This window comes from Mercenaria mercenaria, chromosome 11 (assembly GCF_021730395.1).
Source record: "Mercenaria mercenaria strain notata chromosome 11, MADL_Memer_1, whole genome shotgun sequence".
Lineage (NCBI taxonomy): Eukaryota > Metazoa > Mollusca > Bivalvia > Venerida > Veneridae > Mercenaria > Mercenaria mercenaria.
Genome location: NC_069371.1, coordinates 43958692 through 43975978, shown reverse-complemented (window position 1 = coordinate 43975978; position 17287 = coordinate 43958692). Strand labels below are relative to the sequence as shown.

Here is a 17287-nt window from a genome sequence, read left to right as displayed (position 1 = left end):
TCTATTTTTTATTAATTAATAGGCCTACTAATCATGGGGAACATATCAAACAAATACACTTTAGGAAACATATAAAATCCTAAGCACAGACAACTTCAATACAATATAATTATTAATGGAAATTGGAAGTATTTGCTGGTCAATAGTAAAAAAAAGGTTAAGTCATGAATACTGACTGGCAAGCCATTCAATAAGTGGTATATAACATGACTTTAGACATTAATATTAACTATAATTCTCAAATATTAGACATGTCATAAAACACAAACTATGGACCAGATATTTATGTAAGAAGTGATGCAATATTACTAATGATTATTAATATTATTTCTGGTACACACATTAAAACATTTTATCAGATCAGTAAAAGGTAAAAGGGTAATACACTCGTAACTTAAATGAAAATAATAACTAGAATGTTAACAATGTGTATATATATACAGTCAATAAAAGATGTTTAAAATGTTTCTAGATTCTGTTCAATGTTTTAAATTGATAGAATTTCACACAAAAATTCTATTTCCCAGGCTAGTTGTAAAATATTTAGTTCATTCTTCTCTCAGAAAGTAGGTTTAATTTCCAATATTTGACCAAAAATTCTCTCCATCTTTTTTACATCTTCCAACCAATTTTTTTAGTAAATATTATGTCAACCATACCATTTAAAACACAAAGCAATATGTTAAATCAAGTCCCTTTCTTCTGAAATGGATTTTATTCATAATTCATTCTGATACAAAAATAACAATGTGACTTAGTTTCAGAAGAGTCCATTATTTCTATCACTACAACTTCCTGACAGCTCATGCAGCAGATTGAGAAATATGCAAGGATTATGTATAGTGACCTTTACAAATATGTAATGTAATATACTGTTACTAGTATCTTGGTCTGCAGTATTCATCTAAAGTCAGCTTTTACTAAATTAAAATAAAACAAAAATTTCCTAGTTTGTATTACCTATTGACCTGCAGTTATAAAACATGGGACATGCCTGTTTCTCAGTTGAAAAAATGTAAATGTTACATTAGTATATACCTACCATTTCATGTATCTAAACTGTAACATTATATCAAAGTTAATAGGATATTGTATTCAACAACAAAATTTACAACAATAAATTAAAGCATCAGTCTCATAAGTTTTCCATGGCAAAATGCTTGAAACACTTTCTAAATGTGCTGTGTTATGAAAAATATCATAAGATCAAATGTACATACATGAAGAATTGAAGATGTATGTGTTAAAATTTGGAAGTGTAAATTGACATAATTGGAGGTAATAAGATGGACAAGTGCCAGGTCAGGATTCGAACCTGAGACCTCCCCATGACATTGTACTTCTATGTCTGGGGTGCTCTAACCAACTGAGCTACCTGTCACTGACTGTTCTCACCGGGAAATAAATTCTGAGATTTTTTACAATTTTGAAGCAAGCTGAGAAATCTTTATTGAATAAGATTTTTACTATTCCGATATCATATAAACTCGTACTAATTATCAACTGTTTATTCAAATTTGTATAGAAAAAATATCAATTAACAAAACAAGATTACAATACAAGAAAACAAAGTGTGCATCTTGTAATTAGCCTTTTAAGTCTGGACCATTTCTGACTAGAATGTACATTTAGCCTTACTGGACTACATCGAACTGATACTTTGGAAATTAGTCCTGCAAAAAATAAAAAAAATGTATGATTAGCATTATTTCAATTTATAGTTATACTGAATTCGAAAATGGTACGTTCAATACTATTGTACTTTCGTACAATGAATGATGTACATGTACAGCTCAGTAGGTAGCGCGTAGATCTACGGATCGTGAGTTCGATCCTCGGGCGGGGCTAATGTTCTTTGCGGCTTTTGATAAACAAGATTTGTGTTTGAAAAAAATTGTTCTCCACCTCCGATTCATGCGGAGAAGTTTGCAGTTACTTGTAGAGAACAGGTTTGTACTGGTACAGAAATCAGGAACACTGGTTAGGTTAACTCCCCGGCGTAACATGACTGAAATACTGTTGAAAAACGGCTTTAAACCCGAAACAAACAATCAAAAAGCTGTACAGAAATATACATGTACAATTTTGCAGGTAAACAAGCTAAACGATGCCGTTTTCATGTAAGAATCGATTTGCACAACTGCAGATAACTTAAATTCATCATTTTAAATGATACTAAAATGGATACACTAGAATTAATCATACTCTGGAAACAACAATGGTGAATATTCAGCTAAAAATGCAAAGCACACTTTCACCTCCTTGTTTACGACTCCATGTTGAAAATAGTTCTTACTCATAATGCCCCGAGCGAAAGTACACAGGTCAGTGCGACAGTATGAAAGCGCTACCGTAGTGTACACAATGATGTTCTTATCGCATGCTAGGTAAAATTGGCGGCATAAGAATTTAATGTCTCGAAAAGAGAACTTGAAAGAAGCGAAAAGGAGTAATTTCAACGGGTTGTATTTATCGAATAGTAGTCTTCTTATATAAAAGTTAACACGTTAACACCCCCTTTTCTTTTCGTTTTTCTAAAGTAGCGATATAGTTCTTTATGGAACATAAGTCTTTGAAAGTCTGGTATGCTAGAAAATATTGAACAAACGTTAAAAGTAAATTGTTTATGCAAAATGGTTACAAATGTCTGAAAACTCTTAAATTCCTTGTATTTTTGGTATTTACATGTATACATAATTTTCGACCAGGTGGTCCCATTTTTGGTCGATTTTATGACATTTTTTCACATTATAGCACTGCAAATGTCTAAATGTTATTGAAATTAGCATTTTTCTGAATGAAAATACCAATAATTTTAACGATCAAATGGATCTTGAATCAAAATTGCATGAACAATATAATACAATTTGAGATATTGCTTGCGCACGGCTAAATTTCGCGTATCTTTTAACGGGGGTGACCTGTAATAAATGCTAAGTTCTCTCGATTTTCTCAATACTTTGCACCGAAACTAGGCAGATTATTGTGAAATAGGTGTGCCTTTAGAATGGATGCTGATTCTTGAAAAAAAATAAACATTTGTTTTCTTATAGGCAGATCACTACCAAAGTAGTCCAAATATGAATTGTACTAATCTTTTCCCTTTCCTCGTGCCCTTTCGCAATAGCATCGTGTTTTCTTTTACTCTACCGCGTTTCAGTATGTATCACCTAGCATTCTGTCGAAGTCGGTGTGTTCGTATTGCATGCTAAGTAAAATGGCAATGTCTCGAGCAGAGAATTTAACGAACTGTAATTCTTATATAAAGTGAACATCCCCTTTTCTTTTTGTTTTTCTAAAGTAACGATATAGTTCTTTATGGAAACATATTAAGTCTCTGAAATGCTAGAAAATGTCGAAAAACCGTTATAAAGTAAGTGGATTTTATATGAAATAAAGAACAGCCGGATTCAGTGGTGTTCAGCCTATAGACAAATATTGAAATCGAAAGTAGCTAAGGGTTTTAAAGGTAAGCTTAATTGATTTTCTCCTATCCTGATTATTTAGATAAAGATTTGTGGATCTTGGGGATTTTACTCCATAAACTTGAACGTCTATAAATATAATTATGTTTTATTAATGTAAATATGTCAACATTGACTGTAGTGTACTCAGGTATTCCGAACTAGTTAATGGGACTAATGCTTCAACATGTGCAACATTCCTGAGTAGACCTTTAAATTGCTTAGTATCTCCTATGTAGGACTTAGTATTTCATACCTACGAGTTTGTATCTCTTACCTAGGACATACTATACGTATGACTCTGTATCTCCTGTGCAGGACGTAGTATGTCCTGCGTAAGACTTAGATATACTAACTCTCACGTAAGAGACACTAACTTCTACCGTAGGAGATACTTAGTCCTACGTAGGGGATACGTAGAAATACTAGGTCTTACATAGGAAATACTAATTCCTACGTAGGAGAAACTATAAGTCCTAAATAAGAGATTCTAACTCTACGTTATATTTAAAATCTCCTATGTAGGTAGGAGATACTAACTCCTACATAGGAGATACTATAGGAGATACTAGCTCCTACGTAGGAGATACTAAGTCCTACGTTGGAGATAGTATGTCCCACGTAGGAGACATTTAGGGCCTACTCCTACTTAAGGGATACTAACTCCGACGTAGGATGCTAACTCCTACGTAAGACAATATCAAATCTCTGCTGGCTCCAGGACGACGCTGCCATATAAAATAATCTAGATTAACTGACACGAGTGCATGGCATTTTGAACGGGTAACACTGTTGAATGTTCAAGGTGATGCACAGCTTATAAATAAACAATTATTTGGTGCAGAACAGAACAGGAAAAAAGTATGGTGATTCGAAATATCAGATATTTAATGTTTTTGCTAATACAATATATTTTTCACAAACATTTCAAAATGTAGATAGGTTTATTATATAGATAAATAGATATTTTATTGAACAAAAAATCAGAGACCGAAAACTTTGTGTTATTATACAATAATTCATTTTTCTGACATCACAATTCTTATAGGTATAGGCTGGGTTAAGCCATGTTTACACGATGTGAAATAGTGTTGCTAGAAAGATCGCCGTGACATCTGTTTATCTGGTGGTGGACAAAACAATGTTTTTACATCGTTTGTGTATGGGATCGGAATATTTATTTTTTGAATAACTGTTACGCTTATTTATGGATTTTCAAAATTTAAAAAGTTTTGAAATACATTTTTTCATATTTTTGTATTCAAATATCTTCTTTAAAAGAATAACAGTTTTAAATGACATTTAATTTTAAAAGCGGGGTAGTGGTGTTCAAAACTTTTAGAAAAAAATGTAAGTTAAGCCTTCATAATTAATCTTTTTCATTTCTAAACAGTAAGTGGCTGGTTTTATAAGCTTTCCATTGATCAAAAATTATTGATATAATTTGTGTTTCTAGAAAGCTTAAGCCGTTAGAAAAAAACATCACTTTTTACGAAAAACATGGACGTTTGGCGTCTGTCCACCCAATCGATGTCTAAGTATCAGTTCTAAAACTAGAAAATACAACGGATTTGTATACAAACACGATCTCTCCTATACATGTATAATAAATAATTATGTACAGAGTACATGCGGATATATTACCTAGCTTAGAAAATAACCGCTTTCACATTATTTCAAAAGGGTTTTGATGTCTTAATATCTCAATTCTTGATAGGCAAGATTAGTATGTATATCTAATAATCATTTATAAGTTGTCGAAAGTTCGTATGTATTGCATATTGACATACATGTTGCGCAAATGTCTCCGCGGATCTTTAATTTTATATGCATTTGAATTCTATAGGGACTAATTATATTTTGACCTGTCCCGCTTCAGCATTTGCTTGTGACAACGATGACCGAAAGGGGATTGATTGCCAGCAATAGCAAATTTTCCATCAAGTTAAGGGTAGATAATATGTAAAAGTATATTCAGTAGAATTTTCAATGTGCTATATTGCTGTTTGAAAGTATTAGAAGAATTGTTTCGGTAATTATAGATCAGCGCTCGTAACGCGACATTCCAGCTTTTGACGGTGAAGGAAGACCTACGTGCCCTTCCTTGCATGCTGACACCTGGTTTATGACATATTCATAGCCTGTAAAATACCATGAAATCATTGATATTCGCATGGAACTATTCTTGAGGATTTCGTGGCTGTGCGAATTCGCCAAGAGAAACTTCAGCGAACATAGATATTTTTAATTGTTTAAACTTACAAATCTTGAAATACTGTAGCTGTTTTTTGGCTAAAGACTCCGAAAATTTTCAACAACGAAGGTATATAGAAAAGAGATGTGTTGCGTTTGTCACGAAGTAAAGTCAATAAAGGTCATACATTTTTGTATAGTCATATCAAGGTCACGAAAAGTTATTTATCATGATTCATTGATAACGCCATTGATAACAGTCGGTCTATAAACCGAAGTGAGATATTGAATCTTGAATAGACAAATCTATATCGAAAGTAGGCGGTACGTTTATTTGATTTTCTCCTATTCTCGTGCTTCTGCATACTGCAAGCAAAAAATTGTTGCACTTATATAAACAATGCCGAGCCTAACTAATTAAAAAAACAACTACAATTGGTGCTTATTTCGGCACTGTACGAACCCGCCGGAAAAACAAAAGTTAATAGATGCACATTTAGCATACATAAATGTTCATTCTTGCATAAAAAACTACATTTTTCACTACCCTTGTATTAACGGGAGAAAAATCGTGTGCACGTGCTGTGAATACATGATTTTTATTTTTGAAATGCTTTACCAGGGACATATATGCGCAGATTGACATCTGGTATCTGCGTCTTGTTTCTTTCATAATAACATCTTCTTGTAGCATAAAAGATGCAATGTAATCCATAATATGTTTTGCTGCACAAACGCACTGCCCCCAACAATGTATGTATTAGTTAAAGTCTACAAAAATAACTATTTTCTTCAGGTGTAAAACGTTTAAAGTGACGCGTATTTTAGACTAATTCAGAATACCCGATCTGATATTGTGTAAAGTACAGTGGACGGTATCAAACATTTTGGAGAAAATGGCCTCTAAATACTACAGGTATTGTTATATAGTAACCCAAACCGTTTGTTACCTGCCCCTGTGGTGTAGAAGTCTTAGTAAATCCAATAAAAAATTGACATAACGTTTGCATAGTTTTCAATTTTGTAGATTTTCTGTGGCTAATTTAAAATGGCAAGTTCTACAGCTTGGCAAACGGAAAGATCATTTGAACAGACAAACTGGCGCACGTTTCAAGATGGCACGCTTTGTGACGTCACTTTCTTGGTGGGGAATGAAAAGAAAGAAGAAGTGAAAGCTCACAAGTTTATCTTTGCGAACAGAAGTCCAGTGTTCTATGCTACGTTCTGTGGTTCACTCGCAGAGTCAAGTAATACCATACACGTTCCAGATATAGAACCCGAGATATTCCGAGCATTATTACGGTATGTATGAAAAAACTTTGCGCTATACGAGGGGCGTTCAATATGTAATGTTACTCTGTATGTAGTTCCGTAACCGCTTGTTATTTTAAAATGCGGTTTTCAGCACATTATAGAGCAATTTATTGGCAACACAATGTTATATAAATTATAAAAATTGGTAGATTCAAAGTAAAAATATAATCATTTGAGTGAGGTGTACTCGGGTATACTGGACAATTTTATGTCCAAAATATTGAGATTGTAATATGCAATTCCTTGATTCTACTATTCAACAACTAGAACTATAGCTCAATTTTCAATTTAAACAGATAAAACAAATCATGATCTTCACAAAAACATATGAAAACTAAAATAAAAAAGTTTATAACAGTTTTAAATTGAGTTTGTATATTTTTACTCGAAAAATGATAAGGTGAGTATAATAAGCCTCTGCAATTTTGTCAGGCGCGATAATCATCGATTAAAAAAATCTTGTATTTTAAGTTGATACTAGTATCTTAATTCTCGATTGCGAAACTAGTTCTTACAACTTTGATTAATTGCTCTCAACACCCATTCAAGATGGAACCAACCTCGAGTTTAGATTTTTTAGTTGTGTTGTAAAATTAAAAATGCAATAAATAGTTTAAAACGAACGCAAACGCATCACAAATTGCTGTCCCTCGTAGAAAAATGATAGAATTTTGCGATTTTACAAGTTATTCTATTTTTCTAAGACTCTGGATGCCCAGGACAAACCTAAATTATAGTTATGGTCCAGTGTACCTGAGTACACTTCACTAAAATGATTATATTTTTACTTTGAACCTGCCGATTTTTATAATTATATAGCATTGTATTCCCAATAAATAGCTCTATAATGTGCCGAAAACCGCATCTAAAAATAACCAGCGGTTACGGAACTACATATGGAGTAACATTACATATTGAATGCCCCACGTATTATCTTCCTAAATAGAATTTTTATAATTTAATTTGAGCAAACTTGTATATTTTTTTCTGAAAGGCAGTAAATATTATTTCATGTTTTTTTTTTCTCATTTGAAATTTCACATGTTATCAGGTATTTTGAGTAAGAATCTGAGAGACAAAACATAAACACTTTGGTAACACTTTAAGGTAACAATATACTGTGCATATATTGATATCAGAACCTGCTGGTTAAGGCATATTTTGCATAAGTAAACAAAAATATTCCATTTATATTAAGATAATATGATTTTTGTTCTATTTTACAGGTTCATTTATACCGAAGACAGCACAATAAACGAAGAGAATGCCATGTCCCTTTTATACAGTGCGAAGAAATACGAAATCAGCCGTCTTACAGAGAAATGTAAAGATTACTTAAATACCCAACTCTCCATCGACAATGTCTGTGTCATACTACATCATGCACACACGTTTGATGAAAGTGAACTGGAACAAAAATGTCTTAAGTTTATATTTGCGAATGGAGACAACGTACTAAAATCCGATGGATTTTTTTCTCTACCAAAAGAAATTCTTCAGAAAATTATCGAATCGGATAATCTCAATGCTGATGAATTAAATATCTACGATACATGCAAGAGATGGGCAGTTGAGCAGCAGAAACAAAAGTGCAAGAAACAGGAATATCCCGAAACTGAACTAAGAAAGGAACTAGGGGAATTAGTATATTCTATAAGGTTCCCTACAATGTCGTTTGAAACATTTGCAAAACATGTAGCCGTAGAAGACATTTTAACACCAGAAGAAAAGGTCAGTGTTTTTCAAAGTTTAGCAGGTGTCGACACTAAAACGCTGCTACATCGATTTCGTAATACTAAACGTAAACGAGTCTTAAAGTTGTCAAGATTCGATTTAAGCTACACCAGCTTTTGGAATTATGCTGGGGCTCCAGATGCAATTAACTTTAAAGTGTCCAGTAAATCTAGACTTTTAGGTGTGAGTTTGCTTGCGCCGAGTTCGACAGGAACGGTAGAGGGAGAAGTTAGTTTAAAAGTTGGAACTTCTACTTTAGCATCTAGAAGTGATCTTAGGATAGAGTATGAGCAGTCGAAGTACGTTGAGGATGTGCTATTTGATCAACCCTACACAGTTGAACCAGGAAAGGAATATACAATACGTACTTTGTTGAAAGGCGCACAAACATATAGCGGCAATAATGGCAAACAGAAGATTTCCTGTGGTGCATTTGATGTATGTTTCTTCTACAATAGAGAAAGTGTAAATGGCACATCGGTAACCACTGGTCAAATTCATTCACTTATTCTAGAAGATTCTATTACTGCATGAAAACACAAATTAACGGGACTGGAAACTAGATTTGTCTGAAATAGTCTTTTTTAAAAAATTGAAATTTGATCATACATCATTTGTACTATAAACATTAGAACATGAGTTCTTGTTTCTAGACTTTGTTTCTAAAAGAAGTTTAATCAAGAAACAAATGTCTGTGTCTAAAGTCGAACCCGGATTGCCCTGGAAATAAAAACATCATTCCATGTTTACTAATACATAACGGAAGAATTCGTTCTTTCCGCACGTTTATTCAATCATTTTATCTTCTAAACCCAATCAGAAACCAAACGCTTTTTAATTTTAAATTGAAAAAAAGTAGCATAAACAATTAATTTCCATGTCTTTCCATAACAAATAATCTGTCAGTAACTAAATTTCAAAGCCATCTTAAGACATATAGCATTATTATCTTTAAATTTTCTTTTTCCTATGTTTTCTCGAGGCTATCCCCTTTATGTCTCAATGCGAAAATCTTTAAACAAATGTGTTAAGACCTTTTATAATGCTTTTACATGTAAAATATAGTCATTTACACTTTCATTGAAGATATTTTCTTTGATACTGCATGAATTCGCCTAAGCTTTATTTAGCTAGTGAGAAAAGCTTTCTTTGGTTCAACAGGTGAAAACAGAAAAAAAATCATGTTACGACCAGGTTACCTAAAGAATGCTAGACCGACCGTCCACAGAAAAATGAATTTGCAACGTGAATCAAGACTAAATATGTCATTTAATATTACGATAACTTCTCCACGTTATTGGTTTTCTAAACCAATTCGACTGGTGGAGAATACCAGCGCTTACATGCTTAAACCAAGCAGCAGTATTCAACTGCGACTGTTTCAATAGCATTTCATCCCTCCGTTTTGCACTTTCTATTTATAGTAATAATCTACGCGTAGGCTCATGTGCGGTAAAATACTTATACCGCGTTCAGACTACGCTTTTAATCCTACATTAACTTGGGTTTATTTTTTAAACTCGTTTGCGTCCACACTATATGTGGTGTAAAACGTGAATTATGTAAAGGTCAAGTGGTTTCTGTAATGTAGCATTAAAACCACCTCGGGAGGTGGTTTTAATACTATATTAAAAAGTAATACTACATTATTTTACAAGTGTGAACGCAAATGTGAGTTATAACTGGTTTTACAATCCCAAATCCCCAGATCTTACCTTTTGGCTGAAGAATACCATGTGTTTCTCTTTTGTATCAAACAACTGGTGCTATGGCTGGCAAAAGTAATTGGAGTGTTGATGAAGCAAAAACATTAAATTGCAATATGGAGTCATGCTGATGCTCAAAATTGACCATAGATGGAATGAACAGAATTTTTTAGATGAACACAAAAGTTTAAACATTGATGACTCCTTCTTGTTTCTGTCATCCTCCTTCTTTGTAACCTTTTTTGCTTATTGCAAAATATTTGTTTACTTCCAACATTGCTTGTATATATTTAAACCACATTTCTTTGCCTAGTGTGGACGCAAACTAGATTATATTTTGATGGGTTTTAAATGTCAAATACCAATTATAGCCAATTAGTGCCTGATAAAAATAAAACCGATCTGCTAGTGTGAACACGGTATTAATGTTCTATCTAAAAGTTGAAATCAACGAATTATGTCCCACGAAATAGTCGCTTTGACCATACCCCAAAATTTCATTCCCACGAAATTAAATGATTCCGCAGTATATACTCTGTTAATCAACAGTTTAAAATGAGTCATGAATTTCAAATTTAAAAGTCTGCCTCACCAAATTTTGCTGCCTCCGGTAATTTATATATACTGTATGTAAAACTGTCAAAAATGGCATTGTTGATAGAGAAGGTTTACATATCTGGACATATCTAGACATGTTTTTCATATTGTTTTTAAAATTTAAAATGAAGTTAAAAATCAGGATTTTATGATTTCCCGTAGACTAACATTATAAAGTGATTTGACGTCCATAATAAGATGGCGGTGCCGTTACAAAACTTCACACTACTCATGAACTGGCAAATATGAAACTGGGAGAAAAGGACTTTTCATTTGTTTCCAGATCGGCCACATGTCAAACCTTGATCGCGCGATAGCTGGTAGTAAATGCTGTTTCTATGGAAGGGTAAAAGTACCAAAAAAAAAAAAAGATGAATCCAGGAACATTTTAAATTATTGAATAGAAACTTTAGGATTTGATTTTATATAAAAACCACCATTCAGCCAATCAACATTTATACAAATTTTACCAATTGGGTCACTTTAGAAAAGTTTTAGAAATGGTTAGCATGGAGGAAGCTATTTTACTGTTTATGATAATGTTTAGGCGCTGCTTAATAATTATGATTAGTTTATAGTTTTCTGAGTTTAAAAAAAAAGAGTAGAGCAAGGTAATTTGTTTCGTTCTGGTAAATACGTTTTACAAAACTAAAGAAAAACAGTTTGGCTAAATATTCAAACATAGATTAATTCCGCCATTTTTGTTAACGTTGCCATGGAAATTATGGAAATGTTATGGATGACATTACGATAAAAAAGAAAACGTTCATAACTTCCTCATTTAAAGCCATTTTTAAAATTCTTCCACTGCCTTAAATGGTTTCATGGTAAATACTCTTGTAGCAGACAAAATGACCATTCGGACCACGTCGCCTTCCACTTTAACTGACAAGACTGAAATACTAATATTTTAGAAATCAACAAAACAAAACTATTACGTCAACAGTCAGTTTAGATGATATTTGTAGAAGGAGCGACAATCTCAATAAATACAGGCAACAAAAAGTACACCAAATTTCCCATTTAAATGATCTCTTAAAAGACAAAGAACGAAAAGCGCAAATCCATCCCCCAGTAATTTGCACGCTTTCTTCAAGTAAAATGGTAAAAACAATTATTTTCATGGGTAGTGCATAATGGCATCTACTTCAATCTGTTATTGAGGCCCAACCCTTTTTATAGTACTATCACATTTAATTATTTATTTATTTATTTTGTTGGGTATATCGTCGCACCGACACAGTTATAGGTCATATGGCGACTTTCCAGCTTTTATGGAGGAGGAAGACCCCAAGTGCCCCTCCGTGCATTATTTAATCACGAGCGGGCACCTGGGTAGAACTACCGACCCTCCGTAAGCCAGCTGGATGGCTTCCTTACATGAAGATTTCCACGCCCCGAGTGAGGCTCGAACCCATATCAATGAGAGACAAGATTTGAAGTCAGCGGCCACGGAGGCCCCCACGATTTATTAATAACTTATTAGAAGAGAATAAGTTACACTATGATTATATAGAGATACAAGTTCATTTAGTATTTTTTGAACCGGCTAATGCTAAAAACATTTTGCGGAGTCTGTGATACGGCAACATTTCTCTGAAATAGTTCCAACTGGACAGAAAAACACAGAACACGATCTGCTTTTTAAATGCAATTAAATTATGTTGATTTTATTTAATATGATCAATAAATGATGTGTTTTGTCAAATGTATGAAGTATATGTGTGCCATATGCGAATAAAGTCAACATTTTTCCTTCCGTAGAACGAGATAGAGCGTTAGATATAGCGTGTGTTATATCAGTTCTAGAACTTTGGTTATATGGCTAATGTGCACTTACAGGATTTTATGCAATTCATCCCCTACCAATACAGGCCAGAGATACAGCGATAGAGAAAGCCCCCATAACACATAGAGAGACATGTTTTAGATACAGACATGTCCGGCTAACTTAACCTAGACAATCTGGTTCTTTAACATGCCTGGTATAAGGGCCGATATACGGGAAGCCGCGGGAAAACTAGACTAGCCTCTGGGTAGGTGGGAGATACACATAAGTATCGATGAAATTTCCACTGTCGGAATCGGGATTCGAACCAAAGTCCTCTGGATTGACAGTCAAGTATGTTACCACTAGACCACCAAACAATATGGCTGACTAAAATACGCCGTTTTTGAAGTTGTTTAAAACCCGTAACTGTAAATACAGAGTCCAGTGTACCGTTTTGTTTCTTTTGTATATACCGCTTATTAGGAAATAGTTTTCATGATAAAATTCCAGTTACGGAGATTTGGATTGACACCACCGATATACTTGTAGAATTTTCCAGCTAGGCACTTTTGTATTCCAAATATTTGATATATAATATTTAGTATAACTGATATGTCATAAAATCAAAGTCTTTGGTAACTGAAGATATACATGTAGTAATTTGTGTGAATTCAATAAACCTTTGATGAAACTTTGAACACTTCAATTTTGTAAATTTTCCTGAACTCAAACCAGTCAGTTATCTAGAATGGTTAGTCCAAAGTTAGTTTTGCAAGCTAAACGATCGTTAGAAGAAACAAACAGGCACATGTTACTAGATGCGTGAGTATGTTTGCCTCGTGTTCGGCGGAAACGGTAGAGGGCGAATTTGGTTTAACAGCTGAATTTCTACTTAAACTTCTCGAAGTGAATAAGCAGTACACAGTTGTACCAGGGACAGATTATACAATACATACCTTCCTGAAAGACGCAATAAAATATTACGGCGAAAGTTTTCCCTTGGTTCTTCAGGAAACTTTCAAGGGTTGATGTCGGTCATAGCAATATGTCAGTAAACTTTAATGACGATTTTAAATACGTCGGTGTCTGATGAATATAATTTAGCCCAATATTGGAATGACGTTGATTTGGATGATGAAAACAAAATTTAAGTGATCTTTTATTGTTTTAAATAATAAATCGTTTACTTTGGTTGTCATAATATGCTACCGTTTATATTATATACCGAATAAAATCTAAAGCGTTGGGGGTTGATATACCCCACCCACTTCATTTGTACATATATTTATGCGGAAAATTTTAAGAACTTCTAATCCATTATAAAGAAACATAACCTTCATGTATGCAAATAAGAAATCAAAATAAATGAATAATTATATAAAAAAGCCGAATGCCTATTGGCTAAAACTGTGGTTCCTGTTTTAATTCTGGCCGATTTGCATACTGCTAGTGGGTAGAAATGCTAAAAATATTACAAAACCTGACACAAGCGCAAAGTTTTCAAGAAAGTTACTCATGTCATGTGAAACATCAAAATGGAAGCAAATCCATCAGTATAAGTCTTTTTTTAATGTGACAGCAATTTCAAATTGACAAACTCAAATTATTCAGAAATTATTTATCAAATGAGTTAGAACCATCAAATGTTTCATGTTCTAATGGCTTTACCTCACTTCTGTGCTAGCTATGGTCTAAGTTCAGCTAGCCATAGCTGTACATAGTAATTAGATCACCCAAATTTAAGTTTATTACACTATCAAATAAATACATTATTTTGTAACACAGACTATTCAAATAAAGATGACCCTAATTTTTCAAATGACTGCCTTGAATTCGATCAAAAATATACATACGGAAGAGGTGGTGAGTCATAACAGAAATCACCTCACATAATTGAAATAAATATTTTACAGAGGAGTTTGCCACGAGTTTGCCACTCACAAAATGACCATCTGAAATAGGTTACATGTATAAATACTGATGAGCTACTGTAACTGTTCAAATATTCATTATAATAAAACAAATAAAATATTACCTATTTAAATAAGTTACATTTCAGGGAATGAAGAACTTGGTTATTCAGATAAATCTAATAAACTTTCCGTCTTTTCGAAATGGCCGCCAGAAATCAGTTCACAAACATATACATGGATAAGATATAGCTGCCTAAATATTCATTTTTGTAACAGAAGTCATCTGATTTTGTCAAAACAATTCCATTTAAAACTATGTTAACAGTTATTTCATTTGTTTTAATCAAGATGGCGACATTTTCAATAATTTAAATGCTGCTTTTGTTTCTTTTAAAACTAAACATGTTACTTTCATAATGTAAAGAATATTTATTTGTACCAGGATTGCTGCCTATTCGATGCTACACAAACTGTGTATCAGAGTAAAATAACGGGCAACGGAGAGTCAAAGATATAATGAAACAATCACTTTCATTTCATATTCAACTGAAAAACATTATTAAATGACAGTTATGTTGTCTTTTTTTCTTAAAATTAAGATTATATTATATTTTTGTTTATATTTAAATATAAATTGCATTTCTGAGTTTCACAGTTCAGTCGAGTTTTTTTTTTCGATCTGCCGGTATTTTGAAAGTACAAAGCCCTATATCTGATAAAACAAATGGAAATGAGCATATACAGTTCCAAACATAAAAAAACAAACACAAAAAAGCAGTTTATGCTACATATATTATTTGATGTACTCTTTTTATGGTACTTGATCGTTTTAGCCGTTTTGTTTGAAATACATTTTCAGATCTATCACAATGACAAATCCCTTCAATATTCTTAAACAGAAAACTTTCAATACGTAGGCCTCTGAAATAGTACCGAAATAATATAAATACATCTATAGTGGCTGCCGACATTATGAACAGACAAAGCGGAGTTTTACAGCTGTCAGTTTAGCATATTGTAAAAGGTAAAAAGGTAAAGGCCTTGTTTATTATAGTGTCACCCCTACTGAAAGGGCCAGTCAATTTGGCTTATGAGACACCTTTATTGTGCGTATCAGTTAACACCCAACTCCTACCACTATACCAGGCGCCAGGCGGATAGAAGTCGGTAACCATTCATTTAACTGGCTCGTGGCTCAGAAACCGGCCTTTTCGGAACAAGTCCCATGACAAACATCCCCCAGACGAACGCTCCCTTTGATCTCCCGATCCCGAGGCGGACGCCTTAACCACTGGGCCACGGTGACCGGTATTGTATATCGTGTATCATATCTGTATGTTGTTTGGTATTATGAGTAATACTATTGGTACTGATATAACTGGTATTGTTTAAACTAATATTTAAAGTAATGTATGTTTCAATCAAGTTTAGGATGTAGTATCAATAGAAGAGCATGATGATATAATTATCAAATAAATCACGTACCAAAACTATTTTTGCATCTATGCGTGTATGATGAACTAATCTTGTTTCCATAAAAGTGTCTTCTCGCAACCTCTCAAAAATAAGAAAAATAGTATATATATGTGTGTAGATCACTGATGTTGTAATGTTTTTGCTTGTGTATTTTTTAAAACATACGTTACCGAAATTAGACAAAGATAGTTACTAGACTTTTAAACGCAGTTCCATACTGAAGTATGCTAAAAAGAGGAATACATTTCTTCTTTTGAACGAATTAGTGTTTTTTTGTATTTACAAACATTTTTAAAAGACGCATATTGACATTTTACTAAGATATAGAATTGACAACAATTATGGTACCACAACCACAATGTGAACTAGGAGTCTCCTCTATGTTTCTATTAAAGAAATATGCTGTGATTGTGCAGATCAATAGTTCCATTCCACAATGATTATTTACAAGTAACTATAGCAAAGAAAATGATCTATTTGAAGCAATGTGTTTTACTAAAAGTAACAGTTGTTTCACTACACACGTTGTACTTGTATATGTATGATGCGGTATAAGAACAAAATGTGCAGTGTTAAATGCCAGGAATTACATCAACAGCTTTGAACTCATAATACATATAAACCGATAATTTCAGTAGAGAAGACAGTCTTATCTTCTGTTAAATATCAAAACACAAACACACTGAAAAAAAACAAAACAGTCTTGAAGTGGCCACACTACAACGAACCCCATACACTATCCTAGCTTTTGTGTTAAAGTGCTGTGTAATCTTTGTACATGTAACGTTTGTTTCATAATGTATGTTTCATTTCATTTTTGTAATTCTGTATAAAATGAGTTGAAGTGCTACTAACCATGATTTATGCATTACCCAGGCAGAATAATATACGAGATATGTAATTGAATAGGTAATCTTTAAAACATAAGTAATGTAAATGTTTGATTTTTATTTACCCTGTTTTTCCATTCTTTAATTTGGATGAAAGTCGCACGTACGGTTAATATCAGTTAACTCTGCTTTACGCAAAAACTACGAACAAATGCTAATGCTATCTTTACAGTGATAATAGTTTTAAAGTGAGAGAATTCCGCATTTTTCATACAGTAGGTTTATTAAA

The 17287-nt window shown here is 33.1% G+C and overlaps 1 protein-coding gene across 1 annotated transcript; it reads left to right on the top strand.

Moving 5' to 3' along the window:
* The first annotated feature begins 3432 nt into the window (after positions 1–3432).
* Positions 3433–10839, top strand: LOC128546551 (BTB/POZ domain-containing protein 6-like). Its single transcript, XM_053517286.1, has 3 exons — positions 3433–3469; positions 6685–6959; positions 8198–10839. Exons 2-3 carry the CDS (start codon positions 6706–6708, stop codon positions 9237–9239), a joined length of 1296 nt encoding a protein of 431 aa, XP_053373261.1. The 5' UTR covers positions 3433–3469; positions 6685–6705; the 3' UTR covers positions 9240–10839.
* Positions 10840–17287: the final 6448 nt, after the last annotated feature.